Genomic DNA, 18,165 nt, shown 5'->3' on the forward strand with positions numbered 1-18,165 from the left:
AGGTTTAAGGGGTAGGGCAAGGTCGAGGTTGCCTGGCCTCCGAGGACCCTGTAGCCTCTGTGACTCTGCCACTCTGAGGGTCTCAGTGGCACAGGGTGGGACCCTCAGAGGCTCTGGCTGGAGCCCTGGGTGAGCTCCCTCATGGGGAGGGGGAGCCTGGGCACAGGCTGGCCTGAGCTTGCTGATGACCCCAAGTCTAGGGTACAGGGAGATGGCATCTCGGGCTGAAAGGGTCAGAATCAGTGTTGTGCTAAGCAGGAGGCCCGGACATGACCCAGGGCCTGAGTAGGATGGGCTGGGGAAGGGGAGGTTGGAGACGTGGTGCAAACACAGCTCAGAGTGCCAGCCCGCCTCGATGCCAGACCCTGGGCCAAGGGCAGGCCAGGCAGCTGGAGGTCAGCGGGGACCTGTGGGCCTGGCTGCCTTGGGGGGGTCTCAGACCCACAGACAGGGCCCCTGGGTTGAAGGACCAGTTAGAATGCTTCTGGTGACCACAGCCTTTCTCAGCTCCCCTCCGACCCTCTAACCAGTACAACCGGAAAACAACCAGGGTTCCGGTTCTTTTTCTTAAAGATCCCTAAGACTCTCACATGCAGGTGGGTTCACAGAGAGGGGAGGCGAAGCTGCTGCCACGGTTCTCGGGGCCACTTTGGTGTGGGGCCTGTAGAACCAGGGAAAGATACGAGAAATAAGATGCTCCTGCCTGTGGTGCTCAGGTAGGACGAGCCCCGGGCTGCCCTGCGGGGGAGTTGTCGCCGCCCACACAACTGGAGGGCAGACAGGGGGCCCAGAGACAAGGAGAAGGCTGCAGTTGTCAGCTCTCCTGCTTGCTTGTTTTCTGAGCTGGACAAACACCTGGTTGAGCAATTAAATTCAGTAAGACTCGGAGCCCATTCAGAACAAAAGGAAATGCATGTCTTATGAGTCATATCCAAGCCCTGGAAGCCACAGGAGCTCTTAAGTGTTTTGAAATTTGTCAAAAACTAAGATTCTCCCCAAGGCTTCCTTATACAAATACAGCAGAGTATATGCTGTTAGTGGGTTCTGCCTCCTTTTATTTTTGGTTAAATTTTATTGACTTCCTAGTTTTTAATAAAAGTGAAATTTAGAGTCTCAGTTCTGAGTTTGATTCACTCTATACAGATGATTTAGATCTGGCTAGGAAGAGATAGGGCTTCCCTGGTGTCTCAAGCGGCTTCTCAAAGAAGCCGCTTGCCAATGCAGGAGACGGAACACGTGGATTTGATCCCTGGGTCAGGAAGATCCTCTGGAGGAGGAAATGGCAACCCACTCCAGTGTTCTTGCCTTGAAAATCCCCTGGACAGAGGAGACTGGCAGGCTACAGTCCATGGCGTCTCAAAGAGTGATCACAACTGAGTGATCGAGCACAGCACAGCCTTGGAAGAGAGAAATGAGCCCACGCCCCAAAGATTTCCTGGAGTACCGAATCGTCTTCATAATTTGTGTAAAATTCGTACAATGACGGAAGGAGACTGCCCAGGTTTTCTGAGGCAGTTTTCAAAGTGAGTCAAGGCGCATGACGTCCACCGCTGGGAGGGCACGTGTTCCAGATTCGTTGTCTTTAATAAAGCCCATCCAAGATGTGACTTCCTGGCTTTGTAAAACCAGATGTGCTCCATGAGATTCTGTTAATGAACTGAAAAAACGCGGAACTTATAAACATCATGCAGATCATTCAGAAACGTGGAAAGATGAGCATGGGTGCGTGCTTCATAGATCAGCTGTGTCTGACTCTTTGTGACCCTATGGGCTGTAGCCCTCCAGTCTCCTCTGTCCATGGAATTGGCCAGGCTAGAATACTGGAGTGGGTTGCCATTTCCTTTTCCAGGGGATCTTCCTGACCCAGGGATTGAACCCACATCTACTGTGTCTCCTGCATTGGCAGGAGGATTCTTTACCACAGCTCCACTTGGGAAGCCTGGAGATATGAACACAAGCACTTTATTTTAAAAAGCAATCATAGGAGATAGGTGTAAATTCAAAGATGTTTAAATGTTTTCATTTTGAATCGTTCACTTAAGAACCTGTGTAACTTTGTTCCTAGATGCTAATGCATCTGGAGTCTCTACCAAGGAAAATGAACCCTAAAAATTATGACGACTTTCACTCTAATTTCAGTGTTTGTATAATAACCTAGAGAGACCAATACTATCCAAGAGCTAAAGATTCTTTAAAAAATGTTTTCTTCCAGTTTTATTGAGAGGTAACTGACACATAGCACTGTAGAAATTTAAGGTATATACCAAAATGACTAGGGACTACCCTGGTGGCTTAGAAGGTAAGGAATCCACCTGCAGCACAGCAGACCCCGGTTTAATCCCTAGGTCAGGAAGATTCCCATGGAGGAGGAAATGGCAACCCACTCCAGTATTCTTGCCTGGGAAGTCCCACGGACAGAGAAGCCAGATGGACTACAGTCCATGGGGTCGCAAAGAGTCAGATATGACTGAGCACGCACACGCACACACACACACACACACACACAGGCCTACATACCTCATGAAATACTTATCACAATAAGTGTAGTGACTGTCCATCATCTCATATAGATACAAAATTTAAAAAATAGAAAAAGTTATTTTTCCTTGGGATAAGAGCTCTGAGGATTTACTCTCTAACAACTTAGTGCAGCAGGGCTAATTATATGTATTATGTTGTGATACATATGAGGTTTGATATACCTTACCTCTCTAGTACTTACTCATCTTATAACTGCAAGTTTGTACCTTTCAATCACCCTCATCCAATTCCCCCTCTCTCACTCCTGCCTCTGGTAACCACAAATCTAATCTCTTTTTCTATGTTCGTTTGTTTCTTTTTGAAGTATAATTGATCTATAACACTGTGTTAGTATCTGTGGCAACATAGTAATTCAATATTTCTATGCTTTTCAAAATGACCACCGTGTAAGTCTAGTTCTGATATGTCACCATACGAAGATATTAACTAGCTATTGACTATATGCCCCACACTGTACATTTCATACCGTGACTCATTCATTTTGTAGCTGGAAGTTTGAATCTCTTACTCTCCACCTCTTTCTCTCATCCTCCTCCCTTCCTCCTGGCAACCACTCTTTGTTCTCTGTATCTGTAACTATTTCTATTTTGTTACGTTTGTTCATTTGTTTTTATTTTAGATTCCACACACAAGGGATAACATATAATATTTGCCTTTTTCTGTCTGACTTACTTCCTTTAGCATAATACCCTCTGGGTCCATGCATGTTGTTGCAAATGGCGAAATTCCATTCATTTTGTATGGCTCAGAATTATTCCATTATGTATATCGTTGTTCAGTCATCCTGTCACGACTGACTCTTTGCGATCCCTGTCCCTCTGCTTCCCTGTCCCTCACCATCTCCCAGAGTTTGCCCAAGTTCATGTCCGTTGCATCAGTGATGCCATCCAGCCATCTCATCCTCTGATGCCCTCTTCTCCTTCTGCCCTCAATCTTTCCCAGCATCAGGGACTTTTCCAATTAGTTGGCTGTTCGAATCAGGTGATCAAAATACTGAAGCTTCAGCTTCAGCATCAGCCTTTCTAACGAGTTTGGAGGATTGATTTCTTTTAAGGTTGACTGGTTGGATCTCTTGCTGTCCAGGGGACTCATAGAAGTATTTTCCAGCCCCACAGTTCGAAGGCATCAATTTATTGGCACTTTGCCTTCTTTACAGTCTAACTCTCACAATACGTGACCACTGGGGAGACTATATCCTTGACCATATGGACCTTTGTCAGCAGAGTAATGACTCTGCTTTTCAACACATTATTTGGGTTTGTCATAGCTTTCCTGCTAGGAAGCAATCATCTTCTGATTTCATGGCTGCAGTCACCATCTGCAGTGATTTCAGAGCCCAAGAAGAGGAAATCTGTCACTGCTTCCACCTTTTCCCCTTCTATTTGCCATGAAGTGATGGGGCTGCTGGCCATGATCTTAGTTTTTTTTAATATTTAGTTTTAGGCCAGCCTTTTCACTCTCCTCCTTCACTTTCATCAAGAGGTTCTTTAGTTCCTCTTTGCTTTCTGCCGTTGAAGTGGTATCATCTGCATATCTGAGGTTGTTGATGTTTCTCCCACCTATCTTGATTCCAGCTTATAACTCATCCAGCCCAGCATTTCTCATGATGTGCTCAGCATATAAATTAAATAAACAGGGTGACAACAGAGAGCACTGTGGTACTCCTTTCTCAATCCTGAACCAGTCAGTTGTTCCATACAAGGCTCTAACTGTTGCTTTTTGACCCATATACAGGTTTATCAGAAGACAGCTAAGATGGTATGGTATTTCCATCTCTTTAAGAGCTTTCCACAGTTTGTTATGATACACAAAGTCAAAGGCTTTAGTGTAGTTGATGAAACAGAGGTAGATGTTTTTCTGGAATTCCCTTGCTTTCTCTATGATCCAGCGAAAGTTGGCAATTCAATCTCTGGTTCCTCTGCTTTTTTTAAAACTCATTTATACATCTTGAAGTACTTCCCTGGTAGCTCAGATGGTAAAGCGTCTGCCTACAAAGCAGGAGACCTGGGTTCGATCCCTAACTTGGGAAGATCCCCTGCAGAAGGAAATGGCAACCCACTTCAGTATTCTTGCCTGGAGAATTCCATGGACCGAGGAGCCTGGTAGGCTACAGTCCATGGGATCACAAAGAGTCGGACACGACTGAGCGACTTCACTCACTCACTCAAAGTGCTTGATTCGCATAATGCTGAAGACTAGCATGCAAGTTCTTAGGCACAACCTTATTAGCATGGGAGATGAATGCAATTGTCTAATGCTCAGCGCATTCTTTAGCACTGCCCTTCTTGCGAATTGGGCTGAGGGTTGACCTTTTCCAGTCCTGTGGCCACTACTACTGGGTCTTCCAGATTTGCTGACTTATTGAATGTAACATTTTAATAGCATCATCTTTTAGGGTTATTCAGGTCCTGCGCCCATTTTTAAATTGGGTTTGTTTTTTTTGATGTTGAGTTGTGTGAGTTCTTTTTATGTCTTAGATATTAACCCTTTATCAGATATGTGGTGGGTTAGTTGCTAAGTTTTGTCTGATTCTTGCAATCCCACAGACTGCAGCCCACCAGATTCCTCTGTCCATGGGATTTTCCAGGCAAGAATACTGGAATGAGTTGCCATTTCCTTCTCCAGGGGATCTTCCTGACCCAGGATTTGAACTTGGGTCTCCTGCATTACGGGTGGATTCTTTGCCAACTGAGCCACCATGTGTCCTTTGCAAATATCTTCTCCCATTCAGTAGGTTGCCTGGTTTTGTTGATACTTTCGTTCATTATGTAAGTTTTTAGTTTATGTAGTCCCATTTGTTTACTGTTGCTTTTGTTTCCATTTCCTGAGAAGACATATCAAAAAATACTAATAAGACTGATTTCAAAGAGCATATTGCCTATGTTTTCTTCCACAAGTTTTATGGTTTCAGATTTAACATTTAAGTCTGTATCCATTTTGAACTTTTTTTTTTTTTTTGCATGGCATGAGAGTAAACCAGTTTGATTCTTTGGCATGTAGCTGTCTAGTTTTCCCAAAACCATTTTTTGGAAAGGTTGACTTATCCTCATCGTATATTCTCATAGATTAATTTCCCAAGTAAAGTGTAGGTTAACTCCTAGGCTCTCTACTCTGTTCCATAGATCTATGTGTCAGTGTAGGTGCCAATACCATGCTATTTTAATTACTGTAGCTTTGTAGTAGAGTCTAAAGTCAGGAAGTGTGATACTTCCAGTTTTTTTTTTGCTTCTTCCTTCTAAGGATTGTTTTGGTTGCTTGGGGTCTTTATGTTTCCATACAAATTTTAGATTTTTTTGTTCTAGATCTGTGAAAGATGCCATTGGTTATTTTGATAAGGATTGCCTTGAGTCTGTAGATTGCCCTGGTAGAATGTCATGTTAGCAATATTAATTCTTCCAGTCCATGCCCACAGCGTATCTGTCCATCTGTCTCTGTTGGCTCCAGTTGCTTTCATCAGTGTCTTACAGTTTTCTGAGTACAAGTCGTTTACCTCCGTATTTAAATTTATTCCTAGGTTTTTAATTTTATTTTTTGATGTAATTGTAAATGAGATTGTTTTCTCTTTCTGATAGCTTATTAGTTAGTTTGATAGCTCCTGTTAGTGTACAGAAATGCAGCAGATTTCTATATACTAATTATGTTTCTGCAACTTTACTGATTTCATTGATGAGGTTTTTTTTGGTGATGTCTTTAGGATTTTGGGGCTTCACTGATAGATCAGTTGGTAAAGAATCCATCTGCAATACAGAAAATGCTGGTTCAATTCCTGGATTGGGAAGATCTCCTGGAGAAGGGCTATTCTACCCACTCCAGTATTCTTGAACTTCCTCTGTGGCTCAGCTGGTAAAGAATCCGCTTGCAATGTGGGAGACCTGGGTTTGATCCCTGGGTTGGGAAGATCCCCTGGAGAAGGGAAAGCCTACCCACTCCAGTATTCTGGCCTGGAGAATTCCATGGACTGCATAGTCCACGGGGTCACAAAGAGTCAGGCATGAGTGACTTTCACTTTAGGATTTTCTATGTTTAGCATCATGTCATCTGCAAAGAGTGACAGTTTTACTTCTTTCTTTCTAATTTGCATTCCTTCTATTTTTTCCTTGTCTGATTGCTGCGACTAGGACTGCAATACTCTGTTGAATAAAAGTGGTGACAGTGAGCATTCTTGTTTTGCTGCTGATCTTAGAGGAAGTGCTTTCCGCTTTCAGTGTGATGGTAAAGAGCTGAAGACTCTTTGATACGAACAACTTTGCCAGTTTGTCCAGGTCTGTTTAATATGCACACAAGTAAAACATACTCATTCTATAATTTATTATAAAACAGCAAGAAAGGAGTAGATGCAGTACCTGTAGAAGAAAAGATAATTCAAAATGTCCTTCTGTTCAGGAACTTCCTGATCATCAGAGAGCAGACAGTTCCCTTCCTAATCCTCTAAGCTTTGTCCTGCAGATGAAGTTTTGTTTTCAGACCCACTCAAGTCAAGGCTTAATTGTCCATTGGGTTTCTCGTCAGTTAGAGGCACAGGTCACATTAGTATTGGTAATCTCAGAATCTCTATTTTCAGCACATACTCTACTGGCAGCCTTATCAGGATTAGGCCATTTGTCATATGGCTCATACTCTGCTTTACTCTATCGTCCTTCAAGCCATCCAATAACATTTACTTTACTTGGCTGTGTATTTCCACCAACTCTAATTCCAACTTCTTCATTGGCATAATTTTCAGCCATGCCTCTTGTGTCCTCTTCACACAAAATGCCCCTTGTCTAGTTCTAAACTGTTAAGGTTGGTGACTTTAACAGAAGCAGAACAAGGCCCACCGCTGGCCGTGATGCACAGTAAGCATTACAAGCACAGGTCACCCAGGCTGTTCTAGGTTGGTCCTGGGCTCTGTCCATCTGGTGATACTTTTGAAGGTGTCAATAAGGGGTATTGATCTTGGGGAAGCCACTACCGTGACAATCAAACTCCAAGCCACTAGCAAGTAAAGCAACTCAAACAGATAATTACAACTTCAGGCATTTTGTCAAACAAAAGACTTTGGCTTCAGTATAACAATGGCAGGACTTTCCTAGTGGCTCAGACTGTAAAGCGTCTGTCTACAATGTGGGAGACCTGGGTTCGAGCCCTGGGTCGGGAAGATCCCCTGGAGAAGGAAATGGCAATCCACTCCAGTACTATTGCCTGGAAAATCTCATGGACAGAGGAGCCTGGTAGGCTACAGTCTATGGGGTCGCAAAGAGTCAGACACGACTGAGTGACTTCACTTTTCATAATGACAGCAATTTTCACAGAAATTCTTAATCTCCTCCTACAATGCTCTCTCCACTGAATCAAATGATGAAGCTGCCCATCTCAAGGTTTTCATCTCTGCTTTTGATTCTGGAGAAATTTCAGAACACTCTTTGATGTTAGCAAGCCCATCTCCTTTTATTAGTTGGTACATAACTGTCTGAAAAACCTCTTTTTTTTTCTGCTAAACCTCTTTTTTTTCTGCTAAACATTCACATTCTGAGCAGCCAGTCCTTAATGCCAGCTGACCTTGGGGTCATTTCCCTAGCATGAAACCGATTTGCTCTGCACTTCTGTTAACAGGCTTAACCTCGTTAATACTAACAGGCATCACAATGTTCCCTGGGGACTCGTGTCCTCAGGCGTAAACTGCATTATCACCTCACATCCCCCAGTCCTCTTCCAGATCACATTCATTTTCATTAGGTTGCCCTCTGGATCTTTGGTTCTGTGCAAAATTCTCTGCAAAATTACAATGCAGTTTTCTGAGTCGCGGACTTTAACTGATTTATTTTAACTCGATTTCTTCGGTGAGGGCTCTGCACTCTCATGTTCAGAAATGCCCTTGAGGATTATTTGGGCAGGAGCCTGATCTGCTGTTTGGGGTATCTGATCTAGTTTGTCTCTGGCTCTCTTAATGCAGAAAGGGAGCACAGGAAATAGGCTAAATCAGGTGTCCCAATGTTATCTTTTGCAGTTTATACTGGGGAAAAGTTGTCAGCGTTTTCACACTTGGAGGGGATAAACTTTAAACAGCCCCTGCACCCAGAGCCGTGATCGGCAGCCACGGTGGGGGCTGACCGGGGCCCGGGAGCTCACTCACTTCCTGTTTGTTCTCAGAACATGACCACTACGGTGGTGAGGACCACGCTGAGGAACGACATGTCCCCAGAGGGCATCATCCACCACATGAAGATTGAGAGCCCCATCCACTGCGCCTTCCAGAATGACCTCCTGACCTCATCCGGCTACACGCCTGAGTGGGGGTGAGTGCAGAGGTCTCTCCCCTATTCCCCGGGGCTCATACTGCTCCCAGTGCCTTCACCTGGGGGCTTCTTTAGGGTTTCAGTCACTTGCAGACCCTTCTGAAAGACTGAACATACAAGTGGATACTGGCCAGGAACTGAATAACTGCCAGTTTCCCTAGACTTGTCCCCTTTTCCAGTTTGAACCAACCAGAGACAGTCAGGTCTGCTCCCCTAGCCAGTCACATAGGATGCCATCAGGGCACACCTGAGCTCCCCTGTCCCCTGTGAAACTCACCCCTCCTCTGCCTGCCTTCAGGTCTCCACCAAGCTCTAGTGACCAGGGTTGCCCCCAGCTCCAGCCAGCTTAGGGAAAAAAATAGCCTTTCTCTGCTTGTTCTCACTGGATGCTCTTCTTTTATGTCCACCCTTCTTTGGAGTTGCATTTTGGGGAGGAATGGGAACAAGTGGGTCAAAGAAGCAACCCCTGCAAACATTCTGTCTTGCAGGGTTTACACCATCATTGAGGACCTCCATGGCGCTGGAAGTTTCATCACTGAAATGCAGTTATTTATTGGAGACTCTCCGATTCCTCAAAATTACAGTGTGTCTGCCAGTGATGATGTCAAGATCGAAGTAGGGCTCTATAAACAGAAAAGCAACCTGAAGGTGGTCCTGACCGAATGCTGGGCCACGCCATCCAGCAATGCCAGGGACCCGATCATGTTTGGTTTCATTAACAACAGGTGAGGGCTCAGGGGCCACTGGGCACCTGCCCCTTGCTGTGTAGTCTGAGTTTGCTGTTGTTGCTCAGCCATGTCTGACTCTTTGCAACCCTATGAACTGCAGCACACCAGGGTCCTCTGTCCTTCACTGTCTTCCAGAGTTTGGTCAAACTCATGTCCACTGAGTCAGTGATGCCATCCAACCATCTCATCCTCTGTTGTCCCCGTCTCCTCCTGCCCTCAATCTTTTCCTAGCATCAAAGTCTTTTCCACTGAGTCCACTCTTCACATCAGGTGGCCAAAGTACTGCAACTTCAGCTTCAGCATCAGTCCTTCCAATGAATATTCAGGGTTGATTTTCTTTAGGGTTGACTGGTTTGATCTCCTTGCACTCAAAAGGACTTCCAAGAGAATTCCCAGATACACGTGGATGCAGACCTGGGTTTAGGCAGTGCCCTCAGGATACCTTCCTGTTGGGAACTGGAGACCTAGCCATCCTTGCCTACTTGGAGACTTGCGGGCATGCTCCAGCTGCGCTCAGGTGCGATGTAAGGAAACTCATCTGGCAACAAGGACAGGAGGGCCAGTGTAGAACTAATGAGTCACCTTCTCTCTTCCCAGCTGCCCCATCCCCAATACACACACGAACGTGATCGAGAACGGCAATTCCAACAAGGCCCGGTTTAAGCTGAAAATCTTTTCCTTCATCAACAACTCCATAGTCTATTTGCACTGCAAACTCCGCATCTGCATGGAATCTCCCGGAGCCACATGCAAAATAGTAGGTGTTTTGCTCTTCTAAACCTCCGGACTCACGCTCTATGCTATGAGGAGGGAGGCTCCAGGATCAGAAGCCTGGGGTTTGGGCAGCTTTGGGAACCGACTTCATGGAGAGGGTTCTGGGCCCACAGAACAGTCTTTTAAAAGGCATGAAATGAGGTCTTGATGGTGGACAGCCTTGGGTGGAAGACTGATGTCTCTGGGTGATTCACTGGAGCCCTTCCTGGGGCCATACCCTTCCACTGGCCGTCACATCAGACCTTCCTTCTCATAGTGCTGTAGTGCCTCTCTTCAAGGTGATCGAACACATATTTAGGTGTAAAAATGTTTTAATTTGGAATTCTTGTTAGCAAGTCGATGGAATGCTATTGAATCCTAGCCATTACCCTGCTTAATCTTTTTTTTTTTCTTTCCCATTCAGCATTTATGCTGGGATTATGAATAACTTTACATTCTCATTTCTTCAGACCTTTGAAACTGAGATGTGCTGTGTGTTCCCGGGTTGGAGGGTTATTCTTTGTCCACAGACGAGTAGGTGCAGTGACTGTCACATGTCGGCTGTGGCGAAGGATAGCGTGGAGGGCTCTGCTGGTCTCTGGGTCAGCCACTACCTGTTTGTCTTTCCTTTGGGGGACACGCTTGTTCCTATGCTCTTCATGGAAGTTGGGTGGTTTCCAGGGTGATCAGTGGCAGGGCATCGTCTGAATGCACAGGAGAAGCCCAGCGACTCCTGGTTTTGTTGTTACTTTTTCTCAAACAGAAGATCTTCTGGAACAACAGGAGGAGAGGAGCACAGTGCTTGCCTGTGGAGGGACCCTGACCCTTATTATGTATTTATTTGGCTGCACTGGGTCTTAATTGTGGCACACAGCATCTTTAGCTGTGGCATGTGAACTCTTAGTTGGGGCATGTGGGATCTAGTTTCCTGATCAGGGATCAAACCTGGGCATCCTGCATTGGGAGCATGGAATGGTCTTAGTCACTGGCCCACCAGGGAGGTTCCAGCACTAAGGATGTTAATGGCCATGACAGTGTGGGTAAGGAGCTGCCAGTTCTCAAATTCTGTATAATATGGGCTGCTCATATTTCTTTCCAACTTCCTTTGGGACAGGTGTTGTATTATCTTCCCAGGGCTGCTGTAGCAAAGTGTGTGCATGCATACGAGCGTGCAAAATTGCTTCAGTTGTGTCCAACTCTTTGCGACTCTATGGACTCTAGCCTGCTAGGCTCCTCTGTCCATGGGATTTCCCAGGCAAGAATACTGGAGTGAGTTGCCATACCCTCCTCCGGGGGAATCCTCCCAACCCAGGGATCGAATCCACATCTTTTGCATCTCTTGCATCGGCAGAAGGGTTCTTTACCATTAACACCACCTGGGAAGCCCTGCTGTAACAAAGTACCATAGGCTTAAATAGCAGAAATCTCTCCTTGCACAGCTCTTGAAGCTGGAAGCCCAAGATCGAGGTGCCGGCCAGGTTATTCCTCCTGAGGCTGTGGGGAGACTCTGTTAAGGTCTGGCTCTCCGCCTGGCTGGCGCCACCTTCTCCCTGTGTCTTCACACATCTTCCCTCTGTATATGCCTGTGTTCATGTGCAAATGCCCCCTGTTTACAAGGACACAATCACACTGGGTTGGAGTCCACCCTAACGGCCTCGTCTTACCTGGGTCCTCTGCAAAGACTTTGCTTCCACCTAGGGTCACATCCGCAGGTACTGGGGTTGGGACTGTAACATCTTTGGGGGCGGAGCACAGTGCACTCCGTCACAGGGGTATAGCAAGTAGATTCTATGTCACTGAAACTCTTTGTAAGGCAAAGGCATTAAGAGGAGCAGGTGTCTGCAGCAGGCTGTGAAGAACACAAAGGCGACTCTGAGATGAGGCCAGAGCTAGTAACTGGAGACAGCTCAGGGGGCGACATCTCGCTTCCTCCAACCTGCCTGCTGCCTAGTCTTCCCCTCATTCTGCTGGGCATCCAGCCTGGCACAGTCCAGGTGATCTGGCCTCCCCAACATCCCGCCCCCCTGATTGAACTCATCCATTGGGACTTGACGTTTCTAGCAGGAAAGAGCGTGTGCGAATCAGTGTAACATCCCTGAGAGTGGGTACCTTTCTCATAACCATTGTTCGACTAATGTGAACACTTTTTTTCCTATGCAAACAACAGAACTGTGATGACTTTCGGTCACTGAGAAGCAGCGAGGCATCCGTGATGCACCAGATGTCCTGGGGACCCCTGATTCGGTCTGAAGGTGAGCAGGTGACTCGGGCTAGACAACTAAACCTGGGTATGGATTCAGAAACTGCTAGCTGTCCCCAAATATCTGCCCTTCCCTCCTTCAATGGTAATAGAACCCTCAGTTTTTAGGGGACAGGTGGCTGCCAGGAAAAACTATAGTTCCCAGCCAACCTCGCAGCAAGAGTGGCTGCATGAGTGAACTCTGGTTAATAAGACGCAAAGTGAAGTGAAGTGAATTGAAGTCGCTCAGTCATGTCTGACTCTTTGTGATCCCATGGACTCGGTCCATGGGATTCTCCAGGCAAGAATACTGGAGTGGGTTACCATTTTCTTCTCCAGGGGATCTTCCTGGCCCAGGGATCGAACCCAGGTCTCCTGCATTGCAGGCAGACGCTTTACCGCCTGAGCTACCAGGGAAGCCCCAATAAGATGCAAAAGGGAGTGTCAAATGCCCTCCTTCTAAACACCTGGTATGCACCCTGCTGCCTGAAATACAGGGGAGGCGGCTGCAGCCAGCCACCACCTGGGGTCATGAGGACCATCCAGACAGGAGCTGGAAGGAACTGGTGCCCTAGGACACCCTGGAGCAAAGCTGCGGGGACAGGCTTGAGCTCTGACCTCCCATTTTTATGCCAGAAAGAAAGAAACTTTCATTTTCTTTGTACCGCTATTTTGGGGTTTTCTCTTTCTTTCAGCTAAACCTAATCCTAGTTGATTTTCTCTTTTTATTCTGTTTCTTTCTAATCTGGATGGCCTTCTTTGTCTCTCTATTTTCTTGTTCAAGAACTTCTGGGTTCTGGAGGCAGGGTGTAAACCAGGACAGGAGTCCTGACCAGAGCTTGGGAGGGAAGGCTTTTGGCCAGTGATATTCAGCTGCTGGTTCTCATCCAGAACATTTCAGAGATTTAAAAGGTCACAGGTCCCCAGCCAGGCCCCAGGCCTGACCACTCAGGGTCTCCCAAGCTGGACTCAAGGCCCTGGCATTTGCATTAGTCCTCGGGCGATCACTGGCCTGGGTCCTGGGACAATGCTTTCCCTGCCCTCTTCATTGTCTTAAATTGCCGAGAGCTGGTTGATCTGGGGCTCTAATATGAAAGAGAACATATATGTGAATTATATTCACTAAGAACCATAAACTGAGTGGTTAAAATAACAGAAAATACTCTTGAAATCTGGAGACACAAATCCAAGATCACATAATGGGTGGGGCTGGCTCCTTCCAAAGTCTCTGAGGGCCTCCGTTCCAGGCCTGGCTCCCAGCCTCTGCAGGTCCAGCTGGATGACCTGGCTGTGGACCGCCTCCCTCCAGCCTCTGCCTCTGTCATCACATGGCTTCTCCTGAGCACCTCTGTCTTCTTACGGGGACACTGGTCATTGAATTGGGGGCCTCTCCCACTTCAGTATAACTTCTTAATTAATGACATCTGCAAGGACCATATTTCTGAATAAGGTAGCATTCTGAGGCACTGGGGGTTCAAACCCAACACATATTTTTTGGAGCATTGTGCTTCAACATGTAACACTGTTTGCTGGCCTTTTAAAGGAAGAATCCACCCAGACAATCCCTGAATCTGTGCTGCCAACAGATCACCTATCAGCATCATACTTTTTGCACTTAATTTTTGGAAATCATCCATCGCCATTTGCTTTTCCAGAGAACATAATTTCTCAGTCACTACAGCTTTGTGTGTGTGTATATGTGTGTGTGTGTGTGTGTGTGTAAGAAGAAGCTGAGAAAGTTTGAGGTTAATGTCCTATAGGCTCCTGAAATGAACCAGTGGGAACAGTCTGGAACAATTGTGGAGGAGGCTTAGAAGTGAGAAGCCTGGGGGTCCCCGGATGGTGGCTGAGCTCAGCCTCTGGAAGGGGCCTGGGCTCTAGGTTCCCAGCTCCTGGGTTTTTGCACACCTCCATCACTACCCCTCACTGAGACTGTCCCCATCACAGGGGCAGTGACAGGTCAGTGTGTTTGCAGAAGGAGTGGTCATGTACATCACAGCATGATGTCACCACCGCCCTGTGCATGGGTGCTCACACTTCTGGGGGAAGACCCATGTCTTCTAAGTGTCTCATCCATCAGGGCTGACCTGTGGATGTTATGTTTGAGGAGACATTCCCACTGATGGTGTGGGTCACGTTGCAGCACAGGCTCCCTCTCTATTTGTAAACATCTCTCCTGAACCAGGAAGCATTCCTGGACCCTGATAACCAGGGGACAGTGCTGGCCTGTGGACTCCACTCAGAGCAGCTCTGAGTCTGTGGCTGGTTAAGAGCACTTGACTGTAGGGAATAGAAACCCAGCTGGAGAGGCAGCAACCAAGCAGGTTCCCTTGTCTCTGGAGCTGGCAGTCTGGGGCTGCGGCTAGACTCCCTGGGGCCAACCATGGGGGGAACTTCTGCTTTTCTGCTGTAGGATCCTCAAGGGAGACAGTCCCCCCTTATGGTCACAAGTTGGCCCCTGACATGAGATACAGGAGGAGGGGGGAGTCTCCATGGTACCATCCACTGGAGGCTGGATTTCAGAGCCGGCTGTGAATGAGTTGTTAGGAAGCTGGTGACCCAGAGTCCTGGGGCCTCAGGTTCCTTAGAAAGTTGCAGGTGCTCCAGCAATCACTCCCAGTATCCTCATCCCAGTGTGGCCCTCCCTCTGGAGGATGGGGTTGCCCGGTTTCCAGCTGACCCATCATACAGGCTGTCTGAAGGGAGCCTCTTCTAAGCCATAGGTGACCACTTTGCTGCACATGCCTGAGCTGTAACTGGGGGGCCCAGAGCAGCAGGCACTTCAGGCCACAGCCCCAGAAATGGGAAACGGGGTCTCAAATGTCCCTTGTTCCCCAGGAAGGCTTTCATACCCAGACCTTTCTGATAAGCTCCTGTGATAAGATTGAGATACAATTTACCTAATATAAAGTTAACTTTTAAAATAAACTATTGGGTAGAATTTAGCACATTCACAGTGTGGTACGACCATTACCTTTCTCTAGTTCCAAAACATATTCATCCCCCAAAGCAGTTCCAAGCCCACAGAGAGTGAACCTCAGCCCCACCCCCACCCCTGAAACCCTGAGCTCGGCTTTCTGACTCCAGTTTCCCTAAAAACAGGATCACATGACTACTTGTGGTCTTCGGCAACCGTGCCTGTCACTCAGCGGAGTGGATGTTTTCAAGGCTCCTCTGGGTCCCACGTAGCGTGTGGCAGAACCTCCTCCCTTTCATGGCTGAACGCCATTCCTCTGGGTGATGGCCACATTTGTTTGCTCATTCAGAGCCTTTGATGGATTCGGGTCTGTTTCCCCTTTCCGTTGCTGTGAACCTGCATATATGAGTATTTGCATCCCTGTTTTCAGCAGTTTTGGGTCCAGACTCCCATGTGCTTTCTTGCCCCTGAGTCTGGGGAAGGCTGGCTCCCCGGTGCTGAGTTGCATGTGGGTACAGGCAATGTGTCCCTGTGCCGAGTCCACTGAGCTCTCTGCCCCCACCTGCACTGCCTGCGGCTCCCACGTGGCCTCCTCTTCTTGGCCAGTGACCATCCGGAAGATGAGCAGGAGGAGCTGTCCCCTCTGCTGTGCTCTCCTGGGCTTGAGGCACCTGCCCTGGCACCTCTGGGAGCCGGCGGGTTCACGGGCACACTGAGTAGGTGCCGCGGGAGAGCCTGCTCCATCATGGGCTCTGACCTGAATCCTCTCTCTAGGGGTGATGCTGGGGCCCAGCCGGGACCTGGCCCCGCTGCTGTGGGTGGACCTCCCACCCGCACCATCTCACCCCTGTAGGTGTTACCCAGTCAGGGCTCGCTCCATTCGCTGCATGATAGGCCAATAAATCTGAGAGACAAGGGGTTAAGATAAGCAACTTTATTCAGGCATCCCACTGACCAAGAAGATGGCAGGCTTGTGCCTCAAAATAACTATCTTGTTGGGGTCTGGGTGCCAGGTTCCTTTATAGAGTCAGAAAGAAAGAAGCAAGGGGGAACTAAAGTCAAAAGGCAGAACAGAGAGGGAGAGGCAGTGGGGAAGTAAAGTGAAAGGGTCTGCAGTCTTGCAAAACATCTCCACGGAAATGGCCAACCTTTGGAAGGGGTATGCTAATCACTTCTACTCACAGGTGGGTCAGTTCAGTTGCTCAGTCGTGTCCTACTCTTTGTTAGCACGCCAGGCTTCCCTGTCCATTACCAACTCCTGGAGGTTGCTCAAACTCATGTCCATCGAGTCAGTGATGCATTCCAACCATCTCATCCTCTGTCGTCCCTTTCTTCTCCTGACTTCAATCTTTCCCAGCATCAGGGTCTTTTCCAGTGAGTCAGTTCTTCAGATCAGGTGGCTAAAGCATTGGAGCTTCAGCTTCAACATCAGTCCTTCCAATGAATATTCAGAACCAATTTCCTTTAGGATTGACTGGTTGGATCTCCTTGCAGTCCAAGGGACTCTCAAGAGTCTTCTCCAACATCACAGTTCAAAAGCATCAATTCTTCGGCGCTTAGCTTTCTTCACAGTCCAACTCTCATATCCATACACAACTACTGGAAAAACCATAGCCTTGACTAGACGGACCTTTGTGGGCAAAGCAATGCCTCTGCTTTTTAATACACTGTTTAGGTTTGTCATAGCTTTTCTTCCAAGGAACAAGCGTCTTTTAATTTCATGGCTGCAGTGACCATCTGCAGTGAGCCAGCCCCCCCGCCAAAATGAAGTCTCACTGTTTCCATTGATTCCCCATCTATTTGCTATGACGTGATGGGACCAGATGCCATGATCTTTATTTTCTGAATGTCAAATTGTAAGCAAGCTTTTTCACTCTCCTCTTTCAATTTTATAGAGAGGCTCTTTGTTCTTCCTCACTTTCTGCCATGAGGGTGGTGTCATCTGCGTATCTGAGGTTATTGTTATTTCTCCTGGCAATCCTGACTCCAGCTTGTGCTTCATCCAGCCTGGCATTTCTCATGATGTCCTCTGCATGTGGGTAGGGTCCGATGATCTGTGAGCTCAGCAAAGGCACTCTAGCTGACAGACATGCAGAGGGACAGAGTCCTCTGAGGCTGACCATTGTGTTTGATTGTAATAACAGTCAAAAGCGATGAAAAGCAAGTTAAAGAAACAGTTCCAACATGGAGTCAGAACTGGCTTCTTTTGTGCAATACAGGGTCACCTCTGGCGGCAGGGCCGGGCCTGGGAGCCAGCTACCTGGTCCTCATCGTGGGGGCCGCCTGTGCCTTGGTGGCAGGAGCCGCTGCCCTCCTTGTCCGGCACTACCAGAGAATGACTGGAAAATACGACTTCAAAGCCCGGTCCGACAACTTCAGCTACCAGGCGTTCCACGAGTAAGGAGCCCGGCTGCCCTGCAGGTGGGTGCCAAGCGAGACCCTCTGACGTGCGAGTCCTGCCTTCACCACTGATGGCGACCACACAGCATATCCGGGGGTTTTGGCTGTGGGTAGATTTGTGGGTGTTGGTGTCTCATGCCTGCAATACTGCGTGATTTTTAAAATAGAAATATATATTTGGTCTTCATCCACTGTTCCTGGTACACATGTGTGTTCTCGGTCACTAAGTCATGTCTGACTCTTTTGTGACCCCATGGACTGTAGCCCCCCAGGCTCCTCTGTCCATGGGATTCTCCAGGCAAGAATACTGGA

At 47.5% G+C, this 18,165-nt stretch overlaps 1 protein-coding gene and 1 non-coding gene across 2 annotated transcripts in view; both read left to right on the top strand.

The window, feature by feature from the left end:
* Positions 1–17,862, top strand: part of UMODL1 (uromodulin like 1) — an 81,763-nt gene extending 63,901 nt beyond the window's left edge. Inside the window, exons 18-22 of the mRNA XM_018050635.1 lie at positions 8,671–8,816; positions 9,305–9,541; positions 10,142–10,301; positions 12,465–12,549; positions 17,673–17,862. Of these exons, the coding sequence (XP_017906124.1) occupies positions 8,671–8,816; positions 9,305–9,541; positions 10,142–10,301; positions 12,465–12,549; positions 17,673–17,854 (810 nt within the window). The 3' untranslated portion in view covers positions 17,855–17,862. The remainder of the gene's footprint in view (positions 1–8,670; positions 8,817–9,304; positions 9,542–10,141; positions 10,302–12,464; positions 12,550–17,672) is intronic.
* TRNAC-ACA lies at positions 4,499–4,570 on the top strand. The gene has a single exon. It is a non-coding gene; the product is annotated as a tRNA-Cys (tRNA).

The sequence above is a fragment of the Capra hircus genome, chromosome 1 (genome assembly GCF_001704415.2).
Source record: "Capra hircus breed San Clemente chromosome 1, ASM170441v1, whole genome shotgun sequence".
NCBI lineage: Eukaryota > Metazoa > Chordata > Mammalia > Artiodactyla > Bovidae > Capra > Capra hircus.